At 43.9% G+C, this 24,441-nt stretch overlaps 1 protein-coding gene across 3 annotated transcripts in view; it reads right to left on the reverse strand.

Annotated features, from left to right (window-relative positions):
• The window catches only part of PFDN1 (prefoldin subunit 1), a 146,287-nt gene that overhangs the window by 31,947 nt on the left and 89,899 nt on the right, over nucleotides 1-24,441 (reverse strand). For all 3 annotated transcript variants that reach the window (XM_030212970.1, XM_030212973.1, XM_030212971.1), the window contains one exon: nucleotides 23,983-24,067. In XM_030212970.1, the coding sequence (XP_030068830.1) occupies nucleotides 23,983-24,067 (85 nt within the window). The remainder of the gene's footprint in view (nucleotides 1-23,982; nucleotides 24,068-24,441) is intronic.

Here is a 24,441-nt window from a genome sequence, read left to right on the forward strand (position 1 = left end):
TCAGTCTGTGATTAAAATTTTCCACCTGCTCAATTTTCCTATGGATATATTGTTTATCCTTAACAGTCATAGTTGAAAATTCTTGTAATTTTTTTACTTCTTTTAATCTCTGTAATTTTATTGTTGGATTCAATCTTAATCCCATCAATAGATTTGGAAAGGGAATCTACCGTACTCACAAGTGTTGCTATTTCTCCGTTTGAGTTGGTGAGCTTGACATCTAGATGTTGGAGAGCTTCCCAAATGCTCTTGAGTGTTACCATCTCTGGTTTTGTTAAAAAAAAGCTCCTTGCTGCGTTTGGGAAACACCTCGTCCCAAACCTCCACTGGCACGTCCTCCTTCAGCGCCTCCTTCATAGGTTCCCTCACCTTCAGCTTCCGAAAGGGGGGTTTCCTGTGGAGAGAAGGGGCCAGTGGGCGGAGGTGGTGGATTGAGTTCCGGGGGAGAAAGTGTAACATTCGGCCCCAAGTTGCGGAATTCTCCTACTTCCGAGACAGTGGGGCTCCTCCCGGTATCCTGATCTGGCGGTTTCGCGAAAAACCGCTCGATGGAAGATTGCGTCGGAGAAGAGGTCCTGGGCATGGAGGCTACTCCCGTGACCGATCCTTTGCGCTTGGTATGAGGCATAGTAGTATAAGAATCACCGAGGAAGATTTGGGTGGGATACCGGTGTCGGAAATGGTATTTCAAGCGGATGAGTCGGAGAAACTTACTGACTTCACGGTAAACCTGGAGGACGTAATGGGGCAGTTCGGCAAACTGAAGAGTAGCAAATCTCCTGGACCGGATGGTATTCATCCTAGAGTACTGATAGAACTGAAAAATGAGCTTGCGGAGCTACTGCTAGTGATATGCAACTTATCCTTAAAATCGAGCGTGGTACCGGAAGATTGGAGGGTGGCCAATGTAACGCCTATTTTTAAAAAAGGCTCCAGGGGAGATCCGGGAAATTATAGACCGGTGAGTCTGATGTCGGTGCCGGGGAAAATGGTAGAGGCTATTATTAAAAACAAAATTACAGAGCACATCCGAGGACATGGATTACTGAGACCGAGTCAGCACAGCTTTTGTGTGGGGAAATCTTGCCTGACCAATTTACTTCAATTCTTTGAAGGAGTAAACAAACATATGGACAAAGGGGAGCCGGTTGATATTGTGTATCTGGATTTTCAAAAAGCGTTTGACAAGGTACCTCATGAAAGGCTACAGAGGAAATTGGAGGGTCACGGGATAGGAGGAAATGTCCCTATTGTGGATTAAAAACTGGTTGAAGGATAGGAAACAAAGTGGGGTTAAATGGGCAGTATTCACAATGGAGAAGGGTAGTTAGTGGGGTTCCTCAGGAGTCTGTGCTAGGACCGCTGCTTTTTAATATATTTATAAATGATTTAGAGATGGGAGTAACTAGCAAGGTAATTCAATTTGCTGATGACACAAAGTTATTCAAAGTCGTTAACTCGCGACAGGATTGTGAAAAATTACAAGAGGACCTTACGAGACTGGGAGACTGGGCGGCTAAATGGCAGATGACGTTTAATGTGAGCAAGTGCAAGGTGATGCATGTGGGAAAAAAGAACCCGAATTATAGCTAAGTCATGCAAGGTTCCACGTTAGGAGTTACGGACCAAGAAAGGGATCTGGGTGTCGTCGTCGATAATACACTGAAACCTTCTGCTCAGTGTGCTGCTGTGGCTAGGAAAGCGAATAGAATGTTGGGTATTATTAGGAAAGGTATGGAAAACAGGTGTGAGGATGTTATAATGCCGTTGTATCGCTCCATGGTGCGACCGCACCTTGAGTATTGTGTTCAATTCTGGTCGCCGCATCTCAAGAAAGATATAGTAGAATTGGAAAAGGTGCAGCGAAGGGCGACTAAAATGATAGCGGGGATGGGACGACTTCCCTATGAAGAAAGACTAAGGAGGCTAGGGCTATTCAGCTTGGAGAAGAGACGGCTGAGGGGAGACATGATAGAGGTATATAAAATAATGAGTGGAGTGGAACAGGTGGATGTGAAGCGTCTGTTCACGCTTTCCAAAAATACTAGGACTAGGGGGCATGCGATTAAACTACAGTGTAGTAAATTTAAAACAAATCGGAGAAAAATTTTTTCTTCACCCAACGTGTAATTAAACTCTGGAATTCATTGCCGGAAAATGTGGTGAAGGCGGTTAGCTAGCAGAGTTTAAAAAGGGGTTGGACGGTTTCCTAAAGGACAAGTCCATAAACCGCTACTAAACGGACTTGGAAAAATCCAAAATCTCAGGAATAACATTTATAGAATGTTTGTACGTTTGGGAAGCTTGCCAGGTGCCCTTGGCCTGGATTGGCCGCTGTCGTGGACAAGATGCTGGGCTCGATGGACCCTTGGTCTTTTCCCAGTATGGCATTACTTATGTAAGAATCTTCCGAATCTCCTCAAGTAGGGTTAAGCGTGAAAGCTTCGTGCCGCCATCTTGACTCCTCCCCCAGGATTTGAATTTTTTAGCCATTCTTATAAATGTGTTTGGATTTTATTAGACCCCAAAAATGGCATTTTGGTAAATGTCGCGCGCTCATGGACTAGTAGAGAATCCACGAAACTCAACGAAATCCCACGGATAGTCACAATATAACAAAATAGTGGGTAAAAAACCAGGAGTTCCAGAGTGAAGATGAACCAAACTTTATTAATCAGTATATTGACTCGACACAACCTTGTGTTTCGGCCAAAGGCCCTACATCAGGAGTCTAAATACTTGAGAACGATAATGATGATCCAGAATTAGCAATGTTGTTCTTAGACTGCACAGCCCAGACGCTCATGCGAGAGATCTGGCTCACGCTTCAGAACAAAGGTCTTTTTTAAAACCACTACAATACAGACTGTATTTTACAACATTGCTAATTCTGGATCATCATTATCGTTCTCAAGTATTTAGACTCCTGATGTAGGCCCTTTGGCCGAAACACAACGTTGTGTTGAGTCAATATACTGATTAATAAAGTTTGGTTCATCTACGCGCGCTCATGGACTGACAACCTTTCAGAAAAGGGGGTCTAGATCTGCAACTATTGCAGTTAGAGACTAGAGAGCTGCACGGGAACGGGGTTTGCGGGAATCCCGCAGGGACGGAAGCAGTTCTGCGGGGTTCCCGCGGGGACGGAAGCAGTTCTGCGGGGTTCCCGCGGGGATGGGAAGCAGTTCTGCGGGGTTCCCGTGGAAGTGTAAGCTACACCTGCACCAGCCTCTCATCTACTGAGTACCAAGTTCTTTGAGTGCTGTCTCCTCCTCCTCCTTGCTTTAACAGCACAAATGTGGAAATTTTTCCATTAAGGAGGTGGTAGACACACAAATGATGATGGAATTCAAAAAGGCATGAGATGAACACAGAGGATCTCTAATTAGAAAATGGAAGTTATAAAAAAACCTAACCTTAAATGGCTGCATGTGTGTGGATGTGTGAAGTAATGCTTAGATGGCAACTCTGGCTGTGATTAACTAGGGCCAATACCGGGCAGACTTGTATGGTCTGTGTCTAATATATGGAAGTCTGGTTTAGGATAGGCTGGAAAGGGCTTAGCCGGCAACTTCAATGGCTGGAACATAAGCACAGTTCTGGACAGATTTTTATGATCTGTGTCCCACAAATGAGAAGATGAATAGACTGGAGTGGGCTTCAACGACTACTCCAGCAGTTGGAACATAAGGATAGGGCCAGATAGACTTCTATGGCCTATGTTCCAGAAACACAAAAGAAAGACCATAATCAAGTATATAATATCACACTTGTTGATTTAATTATTTTATTATTTATTGCATTTGTATCCCACATATTCCCACCTATTTGCAGGCTCAATGTGGCTTACATAGGTTTGATCGCATTGTCATTTCAGGATATCAGATACAGTTAGTGATGTGTAGCGATTAGAAAGGGAAGAGAGAAGAAGGAAGGGAGTGATTAGGGTAGTTATAGAAGGTGGGTGTTCCTAGTTGAGTGGGTTGGTGAGGTGACTTAGTGAGGCTATAGGTTCTCATTGTAGGCCTTGTTGAAGAAAAATGTCTTCAGAGATTTTCGAAAGATAGCTGTTTCGTTTATTGCTTTCAAGTCTGTAGGTAGTGCATTCCATATTTGCGTGTTCATGTAAGAGAAGGTAGTTGCATGCATCAGCTTGTATTTAAGTCCTTTGCAGCTGGGGTAGTACAGGTTGAGAAATTTGTGGGATGATCTTGTGGCGTTTCTAGGAGGTAGGTCCAAGAGGTTTAGCATGTAGATTGGGGCGTCTGCGAGAATGATTTTGTGTACCATCGTGCAGATCTTGAACGCAATGCATTCCTTGGCCAGTGAAGCTTCTCTCTTAGGGGTTTTGCACTTTCATATTTAGTTTTTCCAAATATGAGTCTGGCGGCCGTATTCTGGGCAGTTTGGAGTTTTTTGTCTGTTCTTTGCACCCGGCGTACAGTGCATTACAGTAATCCAGATGACTTATTACCATTGACTGTACCAGGGTACGGAAGATGTATCTCGGGAAGAAAGGTTTTACTCTTTTGAGTTTCCACATGGTGTAGAACATCTTTTTCGTCGTGTTTTTCACATGGTTATCAAGAGTAAGGTTTTGATCAATGGTGACTCCAAGAATTTTCAAGTTTTGTGAAACAGGGAGGGAACAGTATGGTGTGATTATGGTGGAGAAGATTTAGTGTTATGTTGTGAGGTGAGTACAAGACTATGAGGCTCATTTTCAAAGCACTTAGCCTCCCAAAGTTCCATAGAAACCTATGGAACTTAGCCTCCCAAACTGCTTTGAAAATATGCCTCATTGTGTTTTTTCTGCGTTAAGTTTGAGTTGGAATGCATCTGCCCAACTGTGCATTATTTAGAGGCTTTGGTTGATCTCGTTGGTGATTTCAGTTGTCATGTTTGAACGGGATGTAAATTGTGACATCATCTGCATATATGTAGGGGTTGAGGTTTTGGTTAGCTAGTAGTTTGGCTAGAGGTATCATCATTAGGTTGAATAATGTTGGTGAGAGAGGGGATCCCTGGGGGACTCCACACTCAGGTATCCAAGGTGGTAATCTGTCCGCGTTCGTTGTTACTTGGTATGATCTTGTGGTCAGGAATCCTTTGAACCATTTGAGAACTGTGCCTCCTACTCCGAAGTATTCTAGTATATGTATTAGTATATCATGATTAACCATGTCGAAGGCACTGGACATGTCGAATTGTAGGAGGAGGATGTTGTTACCAGTCGCAATTGCCTGCTTGAATGAGTTCATTGCGGACACTAGCACAGTTTCGGTGCTGCGATTCGACCGGAATCCTGATTGAGACTCGTGCAGAATTGAGTGTTTATATAGGAATTCAGTAAGTTTTTTCGTCACTATGCCTTCCATGAGTTTGGTCATGAGTGGAATAGAAGCTACTGGTCGATAGTTGGTTAAGTCCATTGTGCTTTTTTTAGCATCTTTCGGTAGCGGAGTGAGTAGGATGTTTCCTTTATCTGTGGGAAAGAGTCCATTTTGAAGTCTGTGATTTATGTGGTTCGTGAGGTCTGTTTTGAATTGTTTGGGTGCGGATCTTATTAGACTGTTAGGGCAGATGTCTAATTTGCATTGCGATTTGGTGTATTTTCCGAGCCAGTATGAAATTTCATTTGATGAGAGCGTGTTAAAGTCGGTCCATGATCGGTCTCTGCTGGGCATTCTCCGGATCTTGGGTCTAGACATTCAAGGATATTTGTGTAGTCTGTTGTGTTGGTGGGTATCATGAGTCGGAGCTTTATGATTTTTTCATTGAAGTAGTTTGCAAGGTTGGTTGCTGATGGGGTATCTGAGTTGTTGGAGGTGACCTTGGTAGTATTTAGCAGATTGTTTACAAGTGAGAAGAGTTTGTGTGTATCCTTGTAGTTTGGTCCTACTTTGGTTTTGTAGCAGGTCCTTTTAGTTTGTCTGATACTGTATTTGTATTTTCTTTGTAGTTGTTTCCAGTCTTTGTGGGTGTTTTCGTCTTTTTTCTTGTTCCACGCTCTTTCTAATCTTCTGACCTGTGTTTTTAGTTCTTTCAGTTCTTCGTTAAACCATGGTGTTGAGTTTTTTCTATGTGATGTTCTGGTTTGAAGTGGTGCTATATTGTCTAGTATTGTTCTGCATCTGTTATCCCATTCTTGGAGAAATTGGGGTGAGTCTGTAGGTGTTGTCAATTCGTCAGTGTAGAATTGTTGCCAGAATGTTAGTGGGTCTATTTTGCCTCTCGTAGTATATGTTTGTTGTTTTTGTTGTGTCTTTTTTGTTCTCCAGTGGAGGGAAAGGTTTGCACTGTAGTGGTCGGACCATGGCCTGGCTGTCCATTCTGAGTCTATTAGTGTGAGATTTGATTCTGATGAGAATTTAATCATGAATTGATAATGAGTGTGACTATTGGGCAGACTGGATGGACCAGGTCTTTATTTGCTTCCACTTACTTTGTTACAATTAATCCTCTTTGCTCCCAGGCTGATGAGCAGACCTCAGCTCTGACACAGGCATGAGCATCAGATGTCACCTGACCTACTGGCGCGTGCATGTGGTGACCTCTCAGCACACAGTGCCAGTAAATCAGAGACAAATCTTACAGGTGCACACCAGAGTGTTCCAAGTTTCAGCTTCCATTCCTCCCTTGCCTACAGTGCTGTGCCTCAAATCCAGAGAGAGACTGAGGGAGTTGATTGGAATTTTCTTTTATGTAGCATTAAATTCTTATGGTGATGGGTGGGGATGGGTTAAATTCTTGCGGGGACGGGTGCGGATGGGTTACATTTTTGCGGGGATGGATGGGGATGGGTAAGATTCCAGTGGGGATAGGTGGGGACGGGTAAGATTCCAGCAGGGACGGGCGGGGATGGGTAAGATTTCTGTCCCCGCGCAACTCTCTATTAGAGACCTCAAATTTTGGGAAACTTTGTTTAACACCTGACTCGCGCAACAGATAAAATTTGAACAAAATTGGAGACAAGATGGTGGGAAGGTTTAGACCACTTGGCATGGAATGACCAAAATGATAATAGGTACTTTATAAGATAATTACATTAATTTGTGAGGAAACAGCTACTCCAACCATGGTGGAACTAAAAAAAACAGATACTATGCTGATAAGGGGAACAGGAATACTGGAACCACCCCTACAAATGTCCCCTGCAAGGCAGAAATAGTATCTAAAGGATCATGGAGAATATCTGGGTGATAATGTTTAATGAAGAAAAGACAATCTTAATAGTAAATTCACAGAAATGTTACTTAATGGTATGGAGAAGTAGCCTAATGAGTGGAGGAGTGGCCTAGTGGTTAGGGTGGTGGACTCTGGTCCTGGGGAACTGAGTTCAATTCCCACTTCAGGCACAAGCAGCTCCTTCTGACTCTGGGCAAGTCACTTAACCCTCCATTGCCCCAGGTACAAATATAAGTACCTGTATATAATATGTAAGCCGCATTGAGCCTGCCATGAGTGGGAAAGCGCGGGGTACAAATGTAACAAAAATAAATAAAAAAATAAATAATGGTTAGTGCAGCAGTCTGAGAACCCGGGGAACTGGGTTCAATTACCTCTGAAGCTCCTTACGACTCTGGTAACTCCATTGCCCCAGGTACAAAATAAGTACCTGTATATAATATGTAAACCACTTTGCATGAAAGCACTGGGGACAGAGATAAACACCTCAAAATCCTGACTGAATCCTTCAAACAAAAAGCAACCCCAAAATAATCTCCTCCCTTAAAACACCCAGGGAAAACCTATTACAGTACAAGGAAAAGAAAGCCACAAACAGAATCCCCCTTGTTGTAACATACAACCCAGAGCTAGAAAAATTGCAAAGAATCATAACAGATCTACGGCCACTACTCCAGGAGGATGAACTACTGAAAGAGATATTCCCATCCCTACCAGTGCTGGCCTTCCGACAACCACCCAACTTAAACCACCCAACTTAAAAAAACAAGCTAATTAGAAGTAAGCTCCCAACACAGACGCAAAAAGAAGAGAATGGCATACATCCTTGCAATATATCCAGCTGCAAACTATGCCAAAACATTTCACAGGACCCCACAGTCATTCACAAAGGAAAAATAGTCAACATAAAGGAATGCTCATCTTCCAATATGGTATATATCATTCAAAGAAAAAGTGTGAAGAAGGGTGCTATATTGGAGAAACAAGCCAGATGCTAAAGACAAGATTTAATGTATACAGACATCATATGAAAAATGCCAGTGCCAACCAGGATGTCACCTCTGTGTGACAGCACTTTACAAAACCAGAAAACTGTATTCAGTGGTGTACTGGAGCCGGCTCGTATGAGCCGGTTCTTAATATTTGTAGCATTTTGCGAGCTGGTTATTCAGGCATAGCGAGCCGGTTTGCCTCTCCCCCCCCCCCCCCCCCAAGCCGCAAGGTGCCAGCTCATACCTGAAGGCAGCCGCCCTGGTGGTCTAGTGGATTCTTCTGGACAGGAAAGATCCCCAGTATTTCCTGCCCGCTGCCAGCACTGGCCCTCCTGCTGACGCATTGCTCTTTAAAAATGGCTGCTGAGACTTCCAGTGGCGGCCTCGCGAGACTTCCACTGGAGTCTTGTGAGGCCGCCCTTGTAAGTCTCGGCAGCCACTTTAAACATATTGCAACAGCGGGAGGGTCAGCACCGGCAGCGGGCAGGAAAGACTGGGGATCTTTCCTGACCCAAAGAATCCATTATACCACCAGGGTGGTTGCCTTCAGGTATGTGCTGGGACCCTGCAGCCCAGGGGAGCAGAGAGGAGGTTTGGAATAGGTGGGGTGGATACTGTAAAAAAGAAAAAAAAAAGTATTTTCAAATATGTCAGCTTGTGCATATGGATGTACACAGAGTAAGTATAATAATGGAATAATTTTTCATAGGTAGAGTAGTAATTTGTTATAAATCGTAATCGGTGTGTCATTTGGAGGGGCTGGTTATAGGGACAACCTAACCCTGTTATATTGGTGCAGAGATTTTTTTTCTCCTGGTAAAGGGCTTCTAAAACAGACATGTTACGAGAATCAAGTGCTCAACATTCAGAGTTTCTATTTATTTACTTATTTATGGCATTTTATCCCACATTAAACATGAATTAGATTGGAACCTGGGAACATTTAAAATCTTTTTTTTTTCCTGGAGACAGTAATGCATTGCCCTCCCCCCAGGCTCTGCAACTTGTGTGTGTGGGGGGGGGGGGGGGGGCAGCCCCCAGTCCACCTCTGCGTCCCTACACCTCTGTGCCCCCTCTCCAAATTGCAGGGCTGGCTATACCCGTGGAGAGAGCCTGTTGTTAAAAATTTACCAGCACACCACTGACTGTATCAATAATTTTATGGTGAGACTACTAAAAGGAAACTTTAAGACAATCCAGGAACATAAGATCTTTGAAGTCAGAATGATTAAATATTTTGACACCCACCAGACAGGACCTTAACGAAGATCTGGGTTTTCTAGCCCACTATAAACCATAAAATTCTACTGCTCTGTCACCCTCTTACCATCTATCTTACCCACCCAGCTCCCATGTTTCACACCCTACCTTCTTCCTGTGAGACTTTCATTGGAATGCTTTGATGTTTCTCTTATATATACTGTTATTTCTTAACATTTGCTTATTTCTGATCTGAAAAAGAAGGGTTACCTTCAAAAGATAATCAAAAAATGTATTGAGTCCAATAAAAAAGGTATCATCTTATTTTCTTTTCTATGTTTTATTTTATTTCTACTGATTACCTTTAAAAGTGGACTAACACGGCTACCGCATCACTCTACAGTAAGCACAGAAAGGTGGTATATCAAATCCCATTTCCATCACTTTATTTTTTACAAGTCATACTCCAAGTCTGTGGATATATAGCTGCTCTGGATCCCACCAAACAAGCATGTCACATAAATTTTCTTTTCTTTTTAAAAAATTTAACAAGGTCTTTTAATCTCAGTTATTAATTTAACAATTGTTTTTAACCCAATTTAACATATACAAGGGCACCAACATATAGGCACGCACTCTGGCAGCAGCCTAACTGTTCAGATGCAAAATGTAATTTCTATTGCTTGTCAAATAATCCCCATACTTCCATCTAGTATGTCTACTGCAGGTTGAACTACTGCTCTACATCAATCACCTGGAGTTCTGAGTGATAGCCTATTCCCTTTGAATACACATACATCTTTTTCAGGATCACAGTTTATTTCAAATGGACAATCAAGCTGCTATCTTTTATGACAAAGAAGGAGAAATAGATTCCCTTAACTTATGCCAGGAAGCAGCCCTGATCTGGAATTTTGTTATTTCCAATATTATAAAAATTTAGGCTACTTTCATTCTGGTGATCAGAACAAGATAGCCAACAGGCTCAGAAGAGTTCATCCCCAGGAGTTGTCTATGGACCATCAAACCCCACAGGAATTTTTCAGGCCTGCTGAACCCCTCAGATATATCTATTTACCAGCAATGACAGTGCAAAAATACTCCTCTTATTCTGTGTGGCCATCCCTGAATCGGATGATGAGGGTTATTGCTGGCCAAAAACTGGTCTTTACACCTATCCACACATCCTTCTCATAGCAATGACCCTGTACAAATTTCAAAAAAGGTTGGGCACAATGATTCTCATAGCACTCTATTGGCCTCATTAGAAGTACTTCCTTCCCCTCACAATTCTTCTTTATTTGATTTTGCTCACACCTTTTTCAGTAGTACTTGAATGTGAATTATATTCAGGTACAATGGGTATGTACTACTACTACTACTACTACTACTAATTTCTATAGCATTACTAGATGTATGCAGCACTCTACACATATGCAGGTACTTTCTCTGTCCCTAGAGGGCTCATAATCTAAGTTTTTTTTTTTGTACCTGGGGCAATAGCGGGTTAAGTGACTTTCCCAAGATCACAAGGAGCAGCAGTGGGATTTGAACCAGCCACCTCTGGATGTTAAGACCAGTGTTCTAACCACTAGGCCACTCCTCCAAGTATTTCCATCACTGATAATGCAGAGAAAGAGCCTTCTTCTACTGTACTTGAAAATCTCAAAGCAGCAGCCTTGACATTGAGTAGGGTTTACTTTCCACTTTAGGCCTACCAAAGCCTAAACAACACATCTTGGCTGCAGCAATAAAACCCTCTACCAGCTCTATCTAAACCACTAAGTGAAAGATTCTCCATCTAATATTTCACAAATAGTTATAACCCCATTTGATGTCCTCTGAATATCATACAGTACCACCTGTGCTGCAAATGTCCTTCATCATAGCACATTTCAGTGTGGTTTCAGTCTATCCTGTCCCCGCTAACAGACTTTCAGGCTTCTTCAAGTATGACTAACTAACTATTCATAAACCTCCTGTAACATGAAGTCACCATGTGAATCAATGGGGTCCATTTCACTCAAGCGTATTAACTGAAAAGTGCTCTTTTAGCAGCAGTTACTTTGGCTAGAAAAATAGGTGAACTTCATGCATTCATCACACATGTACCATATACTCAATTTCACCATAACAAAGTTCTTACCAAAGGTGATCATATCTTTCCATGCCAATGAGGAAATGCTCTCTACACTTTTTCAAAAACCTCAAAAAAATACATGAGAGACATCTCTTCACATAGGAGAATGAGCTGTGAATAGTGACACTGTGAGAGGAGACCTGGACAATTTGGAGTGTGAGAGTTATCATGCAGGAATCTGAAGGATGCCCCAGGTGATGCCAGAGGAAGAACTACGGAACAGTTGAAAACACTGGCAGCCCTGTGCCCTTGGAGCACCAGCAGGGTACTGGCATGGACAGGGTGCTCTATCGTTGAAGAATTATCAATTTTGAAAACAACTTTAATAAGCATTTTTCATGTAATTATTATGGAGAAGAGGAAGGCAAGAACTAAACTAGTATGACACTTATGATTACAGGCCCCACTGATAAGTTTGGCTAGATCTAGTAGTCACCTAGACTCTCCTCAAGATTGAGCTTCTTTAAGATCTGCCAATCGGAGCTTCCGGTCATGCGGTGAGCGAGGCGGCAGCAGCGGCTTGAGGCTCCGGGTGTACCCGCTCCAAAACGATATAAAAATTGCCTAAAACGGCGAACAAATTCCTCCGAACAGCCCTCCATTCGAATACCAGACCGCATGGAAAAATATTTAGGTAAATCACCTACCGAGATGGCGCAGAAATCCAGCGCGAAGACACGGGGTAAGGTAGCGAGCGGAGAAAACAAGATGGCGGATGTGGCGCCGCAACCGGCCCCAATATTCACAGATCAACAGTTAGAACAAATAACGGCGGCGGTGATCCGTGCCCTGAATCCCCGTTGGGACGCTTTGTCTGAGAAGTTAGAAACTATACAAGTTGGGCTGGACGGCCTAGAAACGAGAACTGGCGATTTGGAAGTGAGAGTCTCCGCGCTGGAAGACGATTCCCGCGCATGGGGCCCGGACATTACGCAACTGAAAAAACAACTCGCAGAACAAGCTGAAAAACTAGAGGATTTAGAAAACCGCTCTCGGCGCAATAACATCAGGATCGTAGGGATCCCAGAGAGAGTGCCAGAGCGGAACCTGACTGATTGGTTAGAGACATGGTTATCAAAAGAACTGGCGCTAACCGATTCCATGGGCACTATGACTATCGAAAGGGCACACAGAGTGGGAAAGAAAATGGAGAACTCACAACGCCCGAGAATAGTTGTGGCAAAAATTTTAAATTTTCGACATAAAGTGGAGATTCTTAGAGGATTCCGTTTAAAGAGAGACAATTTGCGTTTTGAAGGTCAACAAATAATGATATTTCAAGACTACTCACAGAAGGTTCAAGAACAAAGGCGAGCATTCCATCCGGTTTGCTCTGAACTGGCCAAAAATAAAATAAAATTTGCACTCATGTACCCGGCGCACTTGAAGATAATGCACCAGGAAAAGTGGCATCATTTTCAATCGGTTGTGGAATCACGGGCATTTATGTCAGAAAATAAACTAAGCAGCGGGACATAGATGGACTGTCCGGAGGGCAAGAATATTTGGTGATGTATGTAATGTTATGCCTGTAAAGTATTACTCTGAGACAACAAGGAGCGGGGGGCCCCTCGCCGACTAAGGGAGTCTTAATCCGTGGGTAAGCCTACGGAGCAAAGGGAGCAAAGAGGGGGGAAAGGGAAAGGGATAAGGGGGGGAGGGATAGAAGAAATGTCGGGGATTCAAGTAAGGAAAGATAAAAGGGTTCCAATAAGAAGATTACAGAAAGTAAGAGGGAGGCAAATTAGGGGCGAAAGACTGAGGCTGTTGGAGCAGAATAAAAACACACCAAGACAAGATGCACAAAATCACACAATGAATATATTTGGTGGAGACAGGGGTAGAAGGTCAATACAGAAGAATGGGACAAGTTTGTTAGGAAATCATACACAACATATGTTATGCCAGCCAGGTTAATCACATGGAATGTGGGAGGCATCACCTCCCCCATAAAGAGGGCGAAAATATTGACGGCTTTAAAGAGGCATAAAGCTGATATAGTATGCCTGCAGGAAACAAGCCTTACAGACCTAGAACATGCCAAATTGCAAAGGCTCTGGGTGGGAGAGTGTTATGCGGCTTCCCCACAGGGGCGGAGAGGGGGCGTAGCAGTCCTATTTCGCAAGGGGTTGCAATATAGGGCCAAATTGTTGGCAAAAGGGGATCAAGGGAACTATATTATAATACAAATATGGTTGCAGGGCATTGAATTTGTTTTGGTGGGAATTTATGGGCCTAACCTCTGTGATCCAAAATTCTATAACATGATAATAGGCCAATGTCTTGAATACCAGCCAAAGCAGATCGTGGTGATGGGGGACCTTAACATGGTCGCAGACCCAGAACAAGATAGCACTAATCCCACATCCTGCCACTATACAGGTCAACGTATGCAAGAATTTGATAAACTCTCCCAAACTTTGGGGCTAATTGACGCCTGGAGAACACTGCACCCTGGGGAAAGAGATTATACCCATAGGTCTAGAGCACATGGTACCTTGTCTCGACTAGATTATGTTTTGATAGACCGGAGAATGTTCCACCTAGTAAAAACTGCAACTATAGGTCCGGAGGAGATATCCGATCACACTCTGGTTTGGGTGGACTTGGTCATGCCGGCAGACGACATGGGGGGCAGAGGTTGGAGGTTCCCAACATATTTATACACAGACCCCAAATTTAAGGCTTATATAAAGGCCAAATGGGAAGAGTATGCTTTGAATAACGATATACATGCACACATACAACCTACGCTATTTTGGTCAGCCTCAAAAGCAGTGTTACGGGGGGAGATAATTGCATACACTAGCCTGAAAAGGAAGAAAAGAGCACAAGGTATTTTATTACTTGAAGAGCAGATGAAGAAGGCGAAACGCGCACATATACAACGCCCCAATCAAGACTCACTAGACACACTGAAGGCTGCTCAGATAGCACTCAATACGCTGCTGCATGACCAGGAAAACAGATCTTTGCTCTATTATAAATATAAATTGCAGAGATTTGGAAATCGCACAGGGAACTTACTGACGCGGGTAATAAAAAACTGGGGAGGTCCTAGAACGGTGGCAGCCTTAAAAGATAATAATGGTAACATTACAACATGCAGGAAGGAGATAGGGCAGCTATTTACTGACTATTTTTCAAATCTTTATTCTGTAGAGCATGGGCCGCAGGGTACTCAACTTTCAGAATACTTGGCCAAGGCAGGGTTGGATAGGATTCCCCCAGCAGGCTTAGAAACATTGAACGGCCCCCTCACATTGTCAGAAATCCAAGCAGTTGTGAAATCCCTAAAGCAACATTCTGCCCCAGGGCCTGATGGCTTTACGGGGGAATACTATAAAATGCTGCCCCCAGGTGCGATGATACCCTTATTGGAGTTTTATGAGGAAGTGATACAGGAGGGAACCTTCCCTAAATTTATGAATACGGCACATATTACATTAATACCAAAGCCGGGAAAACCACCTGAGGAGGTAGGCTCATATAGGCCCATTTCCCTACTTAATTTAGATGTCAAAATACTCGCAAAAGTGCTGGCAGAAAGATTGGCTCAATGGCTTCCCGTCCTTATAGGGCCTGAACAGGTAGGGTTCGTCAGACGCAGACAAGCAACCCACAATGTAAGAAAGCTTCTAGTAGCAATGGCAGCGTGTTTGGAGGCTAGAGACTCGGCCATGGTGATCAGCTTGGATGCTGAAAAAGCTTTCGACCAGGTGCGCTGGGATTGGCTGTTCCAAACACTGGGTCATATGGGAATTCAAGGATGGTTCGTGAAAGCAGTAGAAACCCTATATTGTGGCCCAGAAGCGAAGGTGATAGTGAATGGGATAAGTGAGCCGGCGTTTGCCATTGGGAGAGGGACGAGACAGGGATGTCCCTTGTCCCCCCTATTATTTGTAATTGCACTGGAACCACTGCTCCGGACGTTAAAATTTGCTGCAGAAATAGAGGGAGTTCCAATAACAGGCCAGGAAATAAAAGCCTTGGCGTATGCTGATGACTTATTACTAACTCTGACTAATCCAGATCACTCCCTGGACAAATTATTAGACAGCATAGGCCAATATGGCCAGCTGTCAGGTTTTAAACTAAATAAGGGCAAATCGACGGTCCTCGTCTTAGGGCCGAAAACTAGAACTCTTACCGAACACAGATTACCATTACAGTTGGCACATAGAGAGCTCAAATATTTAGGAGTGTATATTCCCTCTGATCTTACTACTTTGTATGAATCTAATGTCCGTAGGCTTATTAGAGGAACGGAGGGGAGATTGCGGGCTTGGACTCCCTTGCCTCTCTCATTGGGGGGAAGAATTGCACTGTATAATACGATGGTAATACCCCAGTGGTTATATGTATTGCAAACATTACCATTGTATTTGAAAAAGACAGATGAAAGACAATTAAATGCTATGCTCCAACGTTTTCTATGGAGGGGGAAAAGAGCACGGCTTCCCATAGAAACACTTCAGATCCCAGTGGAATATGGGGGGCTGGGGCTCCTTAATCTTAGATGGCTAAATGTGGCTTGTGGCATGAGACATGTAAACGACTGGTTTCGGAAAACACAAGAATACTCTAACACAGAACTAGAACAGAGATTGACATCAGGGGTTCACTTTAGTAACTACTTGCATGTTACGGGGGCAAGAATACCAAATTTATTGAAATCAACTCAGATAATACAGGTAGCCAGGGCGGCGTGGAGGTGGATATGTAAAATGCACAAATTCTCTACAAAAAACACTCCATACTTACTGATTTGTGGTAACGTAGCATTTCCTCCAGGGCAAATGTACTCAGTCTTTCGCAGATGGGATGAGAAAGGCATAAAATATATATTACAGGTAGTTACAGAAGAGGGCAGAATGAAACCATTCTCAGACTTGCAGGCAGAATTTGCCCTGCCGGACAGAGATGCATTTTATTATGGACAACTACATCACTATGTATCATCCTTGCCCTGGGAAGATCTGGCAGAGGATGTTCAGAAAGAACTGTCAACAGCCTTTACATTGGGGGCTCAGGACAAAGTGCCCCTTTCATTTCACCACAGACACATAAGGGACACAATGCCAGAACTGGACTATGGTAAACTAGTCAACTCCTGGCAACAAGACTTAACTTTAACCATATCATCGGAGACCATTAAATCATACATTTTGTCTATCAGAAGCAGATCGGCCTGGCCAATACACTGGGAGCAACAATATAAATTTGCACTTCGGCTCTATATTCCACCAAGACGGGCCTTTCATATGGGGCTCTCCCCTTGGGGAGCATGCCCAAAATGTGGAGGCGGTGGGGCAACTTTAGGCCACATGTTTTGGTCGTGTGAAGGCATATTCAAGTTTTGGGAAACCGTGGTGCAATATATTTCCAAACTATGGAAGAACAGATGGAAATGCGAACCGGCACTACTCTTTGGACAGCCAGATTTGGGACACCCAATTCCAAAAGGATATAAAATGTTTATCAATAAAGCAATCATTGTGGCAAGACAAGTTATATTGCAGGAATGGTTGACAAATAAATACCCCACGTTATCGCAGTGGCGGACAACAATGATGAGGATGTTACGCTTGGAACGCATTGGAATAAAAGACATGGACTCGGATGCAGGAGAGGAATTGCAATTGGTGTGGTCACCTTTTTGGAACACTATGACTCCCGCAGCCAGAAGTCACTTATTGAATCTATAAGACTACCCGACTGATAATTACAAGGACATTGAGGGGAAGGTTACGGGAGAAGTTGGGGGAGGGAATGAAAGGGGATAGGTAGGGGGGAGGGCAGTGGGAGGGCAATGGGAAGAAACAGGAGACTTGATGATGGAATAATTAGCAGTGGATCAATGTTACGTTGTTGTATGTGTTTATTATTATCACTGAAACAGGAAGATGCTTGTCTTATAACAATGTTCACTTTTAAATCAATAGGAACTGTAAAGAAAGAGAGCTGATTGGGGGGGGGGGGGGGAAGGAAGGGAGATAAACTGAAGAAAAGAGAAAAGAAGTGAGAATAATTTTGACAAATTGGTAATAACTGATTGCATTGGTTAAAGTATTATGAGTGTACATTGTGAGTTAATAAAGAGATTTAAACATAAGATCTGCCAATCGAACTCCACCACTCCTGCTTGTGACTGCTATAATTTCATGAGTTTGTGATTGTTGGGCTACAGTCACATGGTGTGGAAGTGACTAGATCATTTCTCCTAGAGATTTGGTATCAAGATGCTTAAGTTGGTTTCAATTCTTTCTATTCGTATTCCTGGGATCGAGATGCCTATTCAAGATATTACTTGATAGGACATCTGAAAATTAGTTAAAAATACTCAATCTCAGTTTGTAGGGATCGTATCCTAGTGAAGTGCTTTAATCCAGGAGAGTGCAACTCAGTTGCAGGAGCTGGACTCAAAAATTTCACAAATGGATGGGCGTGTCCATAAATTGGAAACACTTACTGTCAACAGATGTCTCTACTATCAAGGATAGTTTAATGATTCATCAAAAGCTAAAATTGTTTGAAAATTCCCTTAGAAATAGAAATTTTCATTTTTGAAATTTCCTGCTTACTAGATTCCTTACAGCAGAAATCCATTTCATTAAATATTTTTTTTTTTGATTTTATAGAAGTCTTTATTGAACATTGCAAAAGCAATACAATAATCACTCAATGCACGACTCAATACAATTGTACAGTATCCAACAAGCTTTACATGAGTGTGTAACAGTAATACCTTCCAATCGATGACAATGTTAAAATAAACAGCAATTCTACTCCAAGTTTTTTTAATTTTTTAAACTTATAACTTCCCTTATCCTACTGCCCCTCCCCCCTCCCCCCTCACCTTCCCGAATGCTCTGTCATCATACTGATTAGTCTGAACAATTTTTTAGAAAGGGTTCCCACACCCTTTCCCATGCAGGCAGTGTTTTAGCTCTCTGGGCAGTCAATCTCTCCATTTCACATATGTAGCGCACCTTAGTGTTCCACCTCACCATTGAGGGTACTAAAGGTGACTTCCAGTGTTGTGCTAAATTCAAACGGGCTGCATGCAGAGATCCTCTCAACAGAAGCCACTGATCTGAGGTGAAACCTATTGGTCGCTGCCCAAATAAAAAGGTTAGAGGATGCCACCTCACAGATTTACCTACCCACTTCTGAGTACGTGCTTGTATCCCCTTCCAGTAAGCCTTTGCTTTGGGACAAGACCACCAAATGTGCCCCATTGTCCCCTCTCCCCCACAGTTTCTCCAACATTCCTTAGGCACTTTAGCATACATGTGGTGCAATCGAACCGGGGTCAGATACCATCTATACATTACTTTAATAGCGTTCTCTTGCATATTCACTGCTCGAGCTGATTTCAAAATCTTTTTCTCCAGTGTGACCCAGTCCGCCTCCGGTAATGTGAAATGTAGTTCTTGCTCCCACCTCCTCCTATGTTGTACATATGGTCTGGCAGTAGCCATCAACTGTGCGTATAAGAAGGATATCAGCCCTCGTTCGATCTTAGAGTCTACACATATTTCCTCCAGTGGGTGCGTATCCCGCTTCAGACTACTTTTGTATGCCTGTGCTGTCAAAAAGTGTTGTACTTGTGTGTAAGCATAGTGATCCGTTTCCCTGAGCCCAAAATCGTCCACCAGCTGTACAAAAGGCACTATTTTCTCCTCTTGATGCATCTGTCCCAGCAAATCCAGTCCCTGATCTGCCCATCTCCTGAAGGTGTTGTTTCCTATGCCTGGCTCAAACATTGGGTTTTCTGCTATGGGAGCTAAGCCCGATACCGGTGGTTGACGTTCTATGAACATAAGATCCCAGTAATAGAACGTGGCCTGTACTGTGGGCGGGAACATGTCAACTCTTCCCCTATATTTCTGAGGTAGCCACATTAAATGAGCTAATTTCCGTGATCCCACTAAATCCTGTTCTATGTCAATCCACAATTTATAACTATCTTTCCTAAACCAGTCCACCGCCGCTCTGGTCTGTGCTGCACAATAGTACCAGAACAGATTTGGCACACCCAGCCCCCCCAGCCTTCTACTTTTGTAAAGAAGAGCCCGTGATAACCTTGGTCTTTTCTGATTCCAAATAAAGCGGATCAACCTATCTTGGAGACCAGAAAAAAAGGCTCGGGGTATTTGTAATGGAAGAACCTGAAATAAATATAAAAGACGGGGCAAGATGTTCATCTTAATCGCCGCGATCCTCCCGAACCACGACAATCCCATATTAGCCCATCTGTCTAAGTCTGTTTGCACCTCCCTCTTCAGAGCTGGGTAATTAGCTTCAAAAAGGCCTGATAGGTCATTCGTGATCTTGACTCCTAAGTAACATATTGCATTCTTCTCCCATTTAAATGCAAAAGATGTCCTCAATGTCTCCATCAATCCCCGTGGGACCCCCACAGCCAAGCCCATAGACTTGCTGGCATTCAATTTGTAACCCGAGACCCGTGTATAGTCCCCTATTTCTTTCATTAAGTTAGGCAAGGAGACCAATGGGTTGGTAAGTGACAGCAGCACATCGTCTGCGAATAGCGCAATTTTATACTCCTGCCCTCTTACCTGCACTCCAGTGATATCGTTATTCTCACGTATAGCTGCTGCCAGAGGTTCCATCGCCAGGGCGAACAGTAATGGAGACAGCGGACACCCCTGTCTAGTTCCACGCCCCAAAGCGAATGTCACTGAATTCCCCCCGTTTACTCGCACACAAGCCCTCGGCAAGGAGTATAAGGCCTGGATCCAGGCTCTAAAATGCTGTCCAATTCCCACTCTATGCAGGACCCTATCTAAATACCCCCAGTGCACCCGGTCAAACGCCTTCTCTGCATCCAGACCGAGTAGCACTGCGGGCCTTGCTTTTTTCTGCGTTGTGTATATAAGGTCTATTGTGCGGCGTATATTATCCATGGCCTGTCTCTTGGCTATGAATCCCACTTGGTCCGGATGGATCAAACTGGGGAGCACCCTCCCCAGACGGTTAGCCAGCACCTTGGCCAGGATTTTGACATCTGTATTCAAGATCGAAATGGGTCTATATGAGGCACATTCAATGTGATCCTTGCCTGGTTTTGGTATTACCGCCACCCATGCTTCCATCATAGACCTGGGGAACGGTGCCCCCTCCCTGACAGCATTGATTATCATCGTCAGGTAAGGCGCTAATTCCGTCACGTATGCTTTAAAGAACTCATTCGTGAAGCCGTCTAATCCCGGCACCTTCCCCCTTGGTAGTGCTTTGACTACTTCTATCACCTCCTTTACCGCCACTGGGTCCTCCAACTCTCTCCTTTGTGTATCAGAGAGAGCCGCTAGCCCCCTAGCCTGTAAGTATCCCTCTATTTCCCCCGTCTGTACTGTGGCATCCTCTCTGTAGAGGTTCTCATAGTATTGGGCAAAGCAGTCCCTTATCTGTGCTGATTTGTGCGTTATGCCCCCCCCTGCATCTCTAATTCTTAGAATATGTCGATCTGCTCTCAGCTGTCTCAGTTTGTTAGCTAGCAGGCGTCCAGGTTTGTCAGTGCAAGCGTAGTGAACCTGTTTCATCCTTGCACTCACAAACTTCAAACTATCCTCATGTAGCCCCGCTATTTCCAATCTCACCTCCTGTAATTTTCGATAATCAGCTACTGAACCTGAAATTTTGTACTTATCTTCCAGTGTAGCCAGTCTATCCATGCAACGTACCAGCCTCTGGCGATGTACTTTGGCATTCTGACTGGCACACTTAATGAAATGTCCTCTTGAGACTGCCTTGAATGCATCCCACACGGTACCCAATGTAGGCCCCGAGTCCAGATTGATATCAAAGTACTCTCTAAGTAAGGGGATAAAGCTAGCTACTGTTTCAGGATCCTGCAGCAAGTTGTTGTTAAATGTCCATCTTTTATCTCGCTCCTCCTCCTTCAGGGAAGGAACAGCAAGCCAGACCGGGGCATGGTCCGATATTGTGATATGACCTATCTCAGATTCTTCCCCCCCTTCCGATAACGTTTTGTCAAGAAAAATGTAATCCAATCTGGAGTAAGTGTGATGCACTTGGGAAAAAAAAGTAAAGTCTCTCCCTCTAGGGTTCCTCAAGCGCCACCCATCGTACAGCCCCATCCCCTCAACAAGGTTATTTAGTGCTCTAGCAATTCTACAATCTATCTGGGAAGGAGGAGTCGATCTATCCAGGCCAGGCTTCATGGTCGCGTTAAAATCCCCGGCCACTATCAGCTTCCCTCTGGCAAAGGCCTGCAGCTCCTTCTGGAGGTGCCGGAAAAAACGCTCCTGTCTTTCGTTGGGCGCGTATACGCTAACCAGTGTATACTCCTCCTGTTCCAACCTAATATGTAAAAACAGGAATCTGCCCTCCCTATCTCTTCTAGTGTGTAAGATCTGGACTGTGGTATTTTTGTGGAACATTATGGCTACCCCTCTTTTTTTTACTCCTAGGGCATCTGAAGCACACACCACCTGTGGATAGCATTTAGAGTACAATAGTTTCTCATGCTTTTTTAAAAGGTGTGTTTCTTGTAAAAACACCACTTGTGGTTGCGCGAGACGCAGTTCACGCCAAAGGGCGTGCCGTTTATAAGGAGAATTTAAGCCCTTTATATTATAAGTGAAAAATTTATAGCCCACCATTTAACAATTCTGTTCTATCTGCATGTTCAAAGAAAGGTGTATACCCAACCCCCCCTCCCCAGCCTCCCCTCTGACTTTCTTCCTCCCTCCCTCCCCCCCCCTTTAACATCCACTCACCAGACAATACCCTCTGGCATTGCATGGGTAACCAGAGGAAAGCGGCCGCGAAGGCCAACGCCCCACCCAGTTCCGTCCCCCTCCTTCACACGTGCCCCCCATTCAATTATACAGCATTTGAACACCTCCTCCTCCTCACTACCAGCTCACCTCATATTAAGCAACTTTCATTCTCACGCATTCACTCTTCCGTTCAACCTCAAGTTAAACCTTGTGAACAGTCCACTCTTAATCAAAGTCCTCTTTGTGCTTTCAAGTCTGAAGTCTCGCTGTCTTCTCATTCACCGGGACTCTCTTCCACTTTTGCATGCGTGCTTTTGTTGTCCCCGCCATCTCCGTGGGCACCGTCTCCGACTTTGTCAACCCAGCCTCATGTAGGTTTTTCCAGGCATCTGTCACCTTCCTTGTCCTGCACTGTTGCCCCTTGATCGCAAAGCAGATAGCAAATGGAAAGGCCCATCTGTAAGCGATCTTTTCTTTGTTCAGTACCTCAGTCACTGGTCGCATAGCCCTTCTCTGCATCAGTGTAAACACCGAAAGGTCTTGAAATACTGAGATCCTGGCTTCATTGTATTCCAGGGTTGAAAGCTGCCTGGCTTTTTGCCACAGCATCTCCTTAAATGCATAAGAGGTGAATCTCACAAGTATGTCTCTGGGTCTATTTTCAAGTCTCTGGCCCTGCACTCTGTGTGCTCTGTCCATGGCTGCTGCACTAGGGTCCCAGGCCTCACCCATAATTTTTTCACATAGGTTCCTCACCAGCAGTTGGATATCTTCCATATCTCCGCTTTCGGGGACTCCCCGGAACCTCAAATTGTGTCTTCTTCCTCTGTTCTCAAGGTCATCCATTTTATATTTAAGTTCGTCATATTGTTCTTGCTGCTTTAGAATGCGTGAGTTCATCAAGCTGTGCTGCTCTTCCTGTTCATCGAGCCTTTCCTCTATGGTCTCTACTCTGCCACCCAGCTCCCTAAGGTCCAGGCTTATAGCGTCGACGTGCTCCAATATTTCAACTCGGGAGGCCTTTATTTCCTCTCTAATCGCGTCCAGGCATTTCGCCAAATCCGCTGGGGAATGCTCCCTTCTAGCCGCGGGGCTCGGCGCCACGTGTCTAGCCGGCGCTTCCGAGTCCGCCATGCCAGGTGAAGCTGGGCGCGAGAGGTTCTTCCCGGCTTGTTTCTTCGGCGGTTTTTCGCTTACCCGCTGTGCCGCCGCCGCGGTTTTGCTCATTTTGTGGAGCTCGATTTATACCTCGTCCCCAAATGTGATGCTGGTCTATTTTTTTTTTGCGAATGGCGCTTTTGGTGCTGCTTAACGTTGGGGGAGTGCGGGAGCTAACAGGCTAGGCAGCCATTCACCTCCGTGACGTCACTTCCCTCCCATTTCATTAAATATTTTAAGGCAATTCTCTCTAAATATGAGATAAGGATATGTCTCACTGCCAATGAGGTGGAAGGTTTGGACCATCTGTGTGTATATTAACTTTTAATGAATTTTTCTTAAAACACTTTCTCCTGTAAACATTTTATCATTACACAGTAATCTATGGCAAGCTGATGATTCAAAACATTTTATTCACTGTGGGCCAAAGTTATCCCAGTTTCTGGTAAATTACTTTTGGTGAAACAAATACAAATGTTAACAAACATGAAGAATGCCTTATTATGCATATATGCAGCAAAACACAACTTACCTCAAGTTCTTTAATCTTCTCCTCAGCCACTTTCTGCTTTTCTAAAAGCTGAAAATGAATTTCTGACTTAGACTGAAGAATAAACCTGCAGAAAAGGTGAACGGGAGGATTAATTTCATTACTGCCTAAAACTATTATAGAGATGGTTTGTGTAGTAGCTTAAAAGTATAGTAGATTATACGAATGGCACATGGAATTCTCTAACTGTAACTCACTATGAACTATTTCTGAAAAGGCGTGAGCTAAATCCTAATAACTATCCTATGATGCGTTTGCAGTGAAAAGTGAATAAATGCAGCAACTGAAAATTTTAGCAAAACGTTTAGGAGGCAGGGTACTCCCTACTCCTGTCAAGAAAACCTTAGCAGTAATGTTTTGAGTCACAGGTGGGAGGTAGCAGAGAGCAGGCAAAAAACACAGAACATTAGTGAGGCAGCCATTTGTTCAACAGAAGAGTTA

Source organism: Microcaecilia unicolor, chromosome 8 (genome assembly GCF_901765095.1).
Source record: "Microcaecilia unicolor chromosome 8, aMicUni1.1, whole genome shotgun sequence".
NCBI lineage: Eukaryota > Metazoa > Chordata > Amphibia > Gymnophiona > Siphonopidae > Microcaecilia > Microcaecilia unicolor.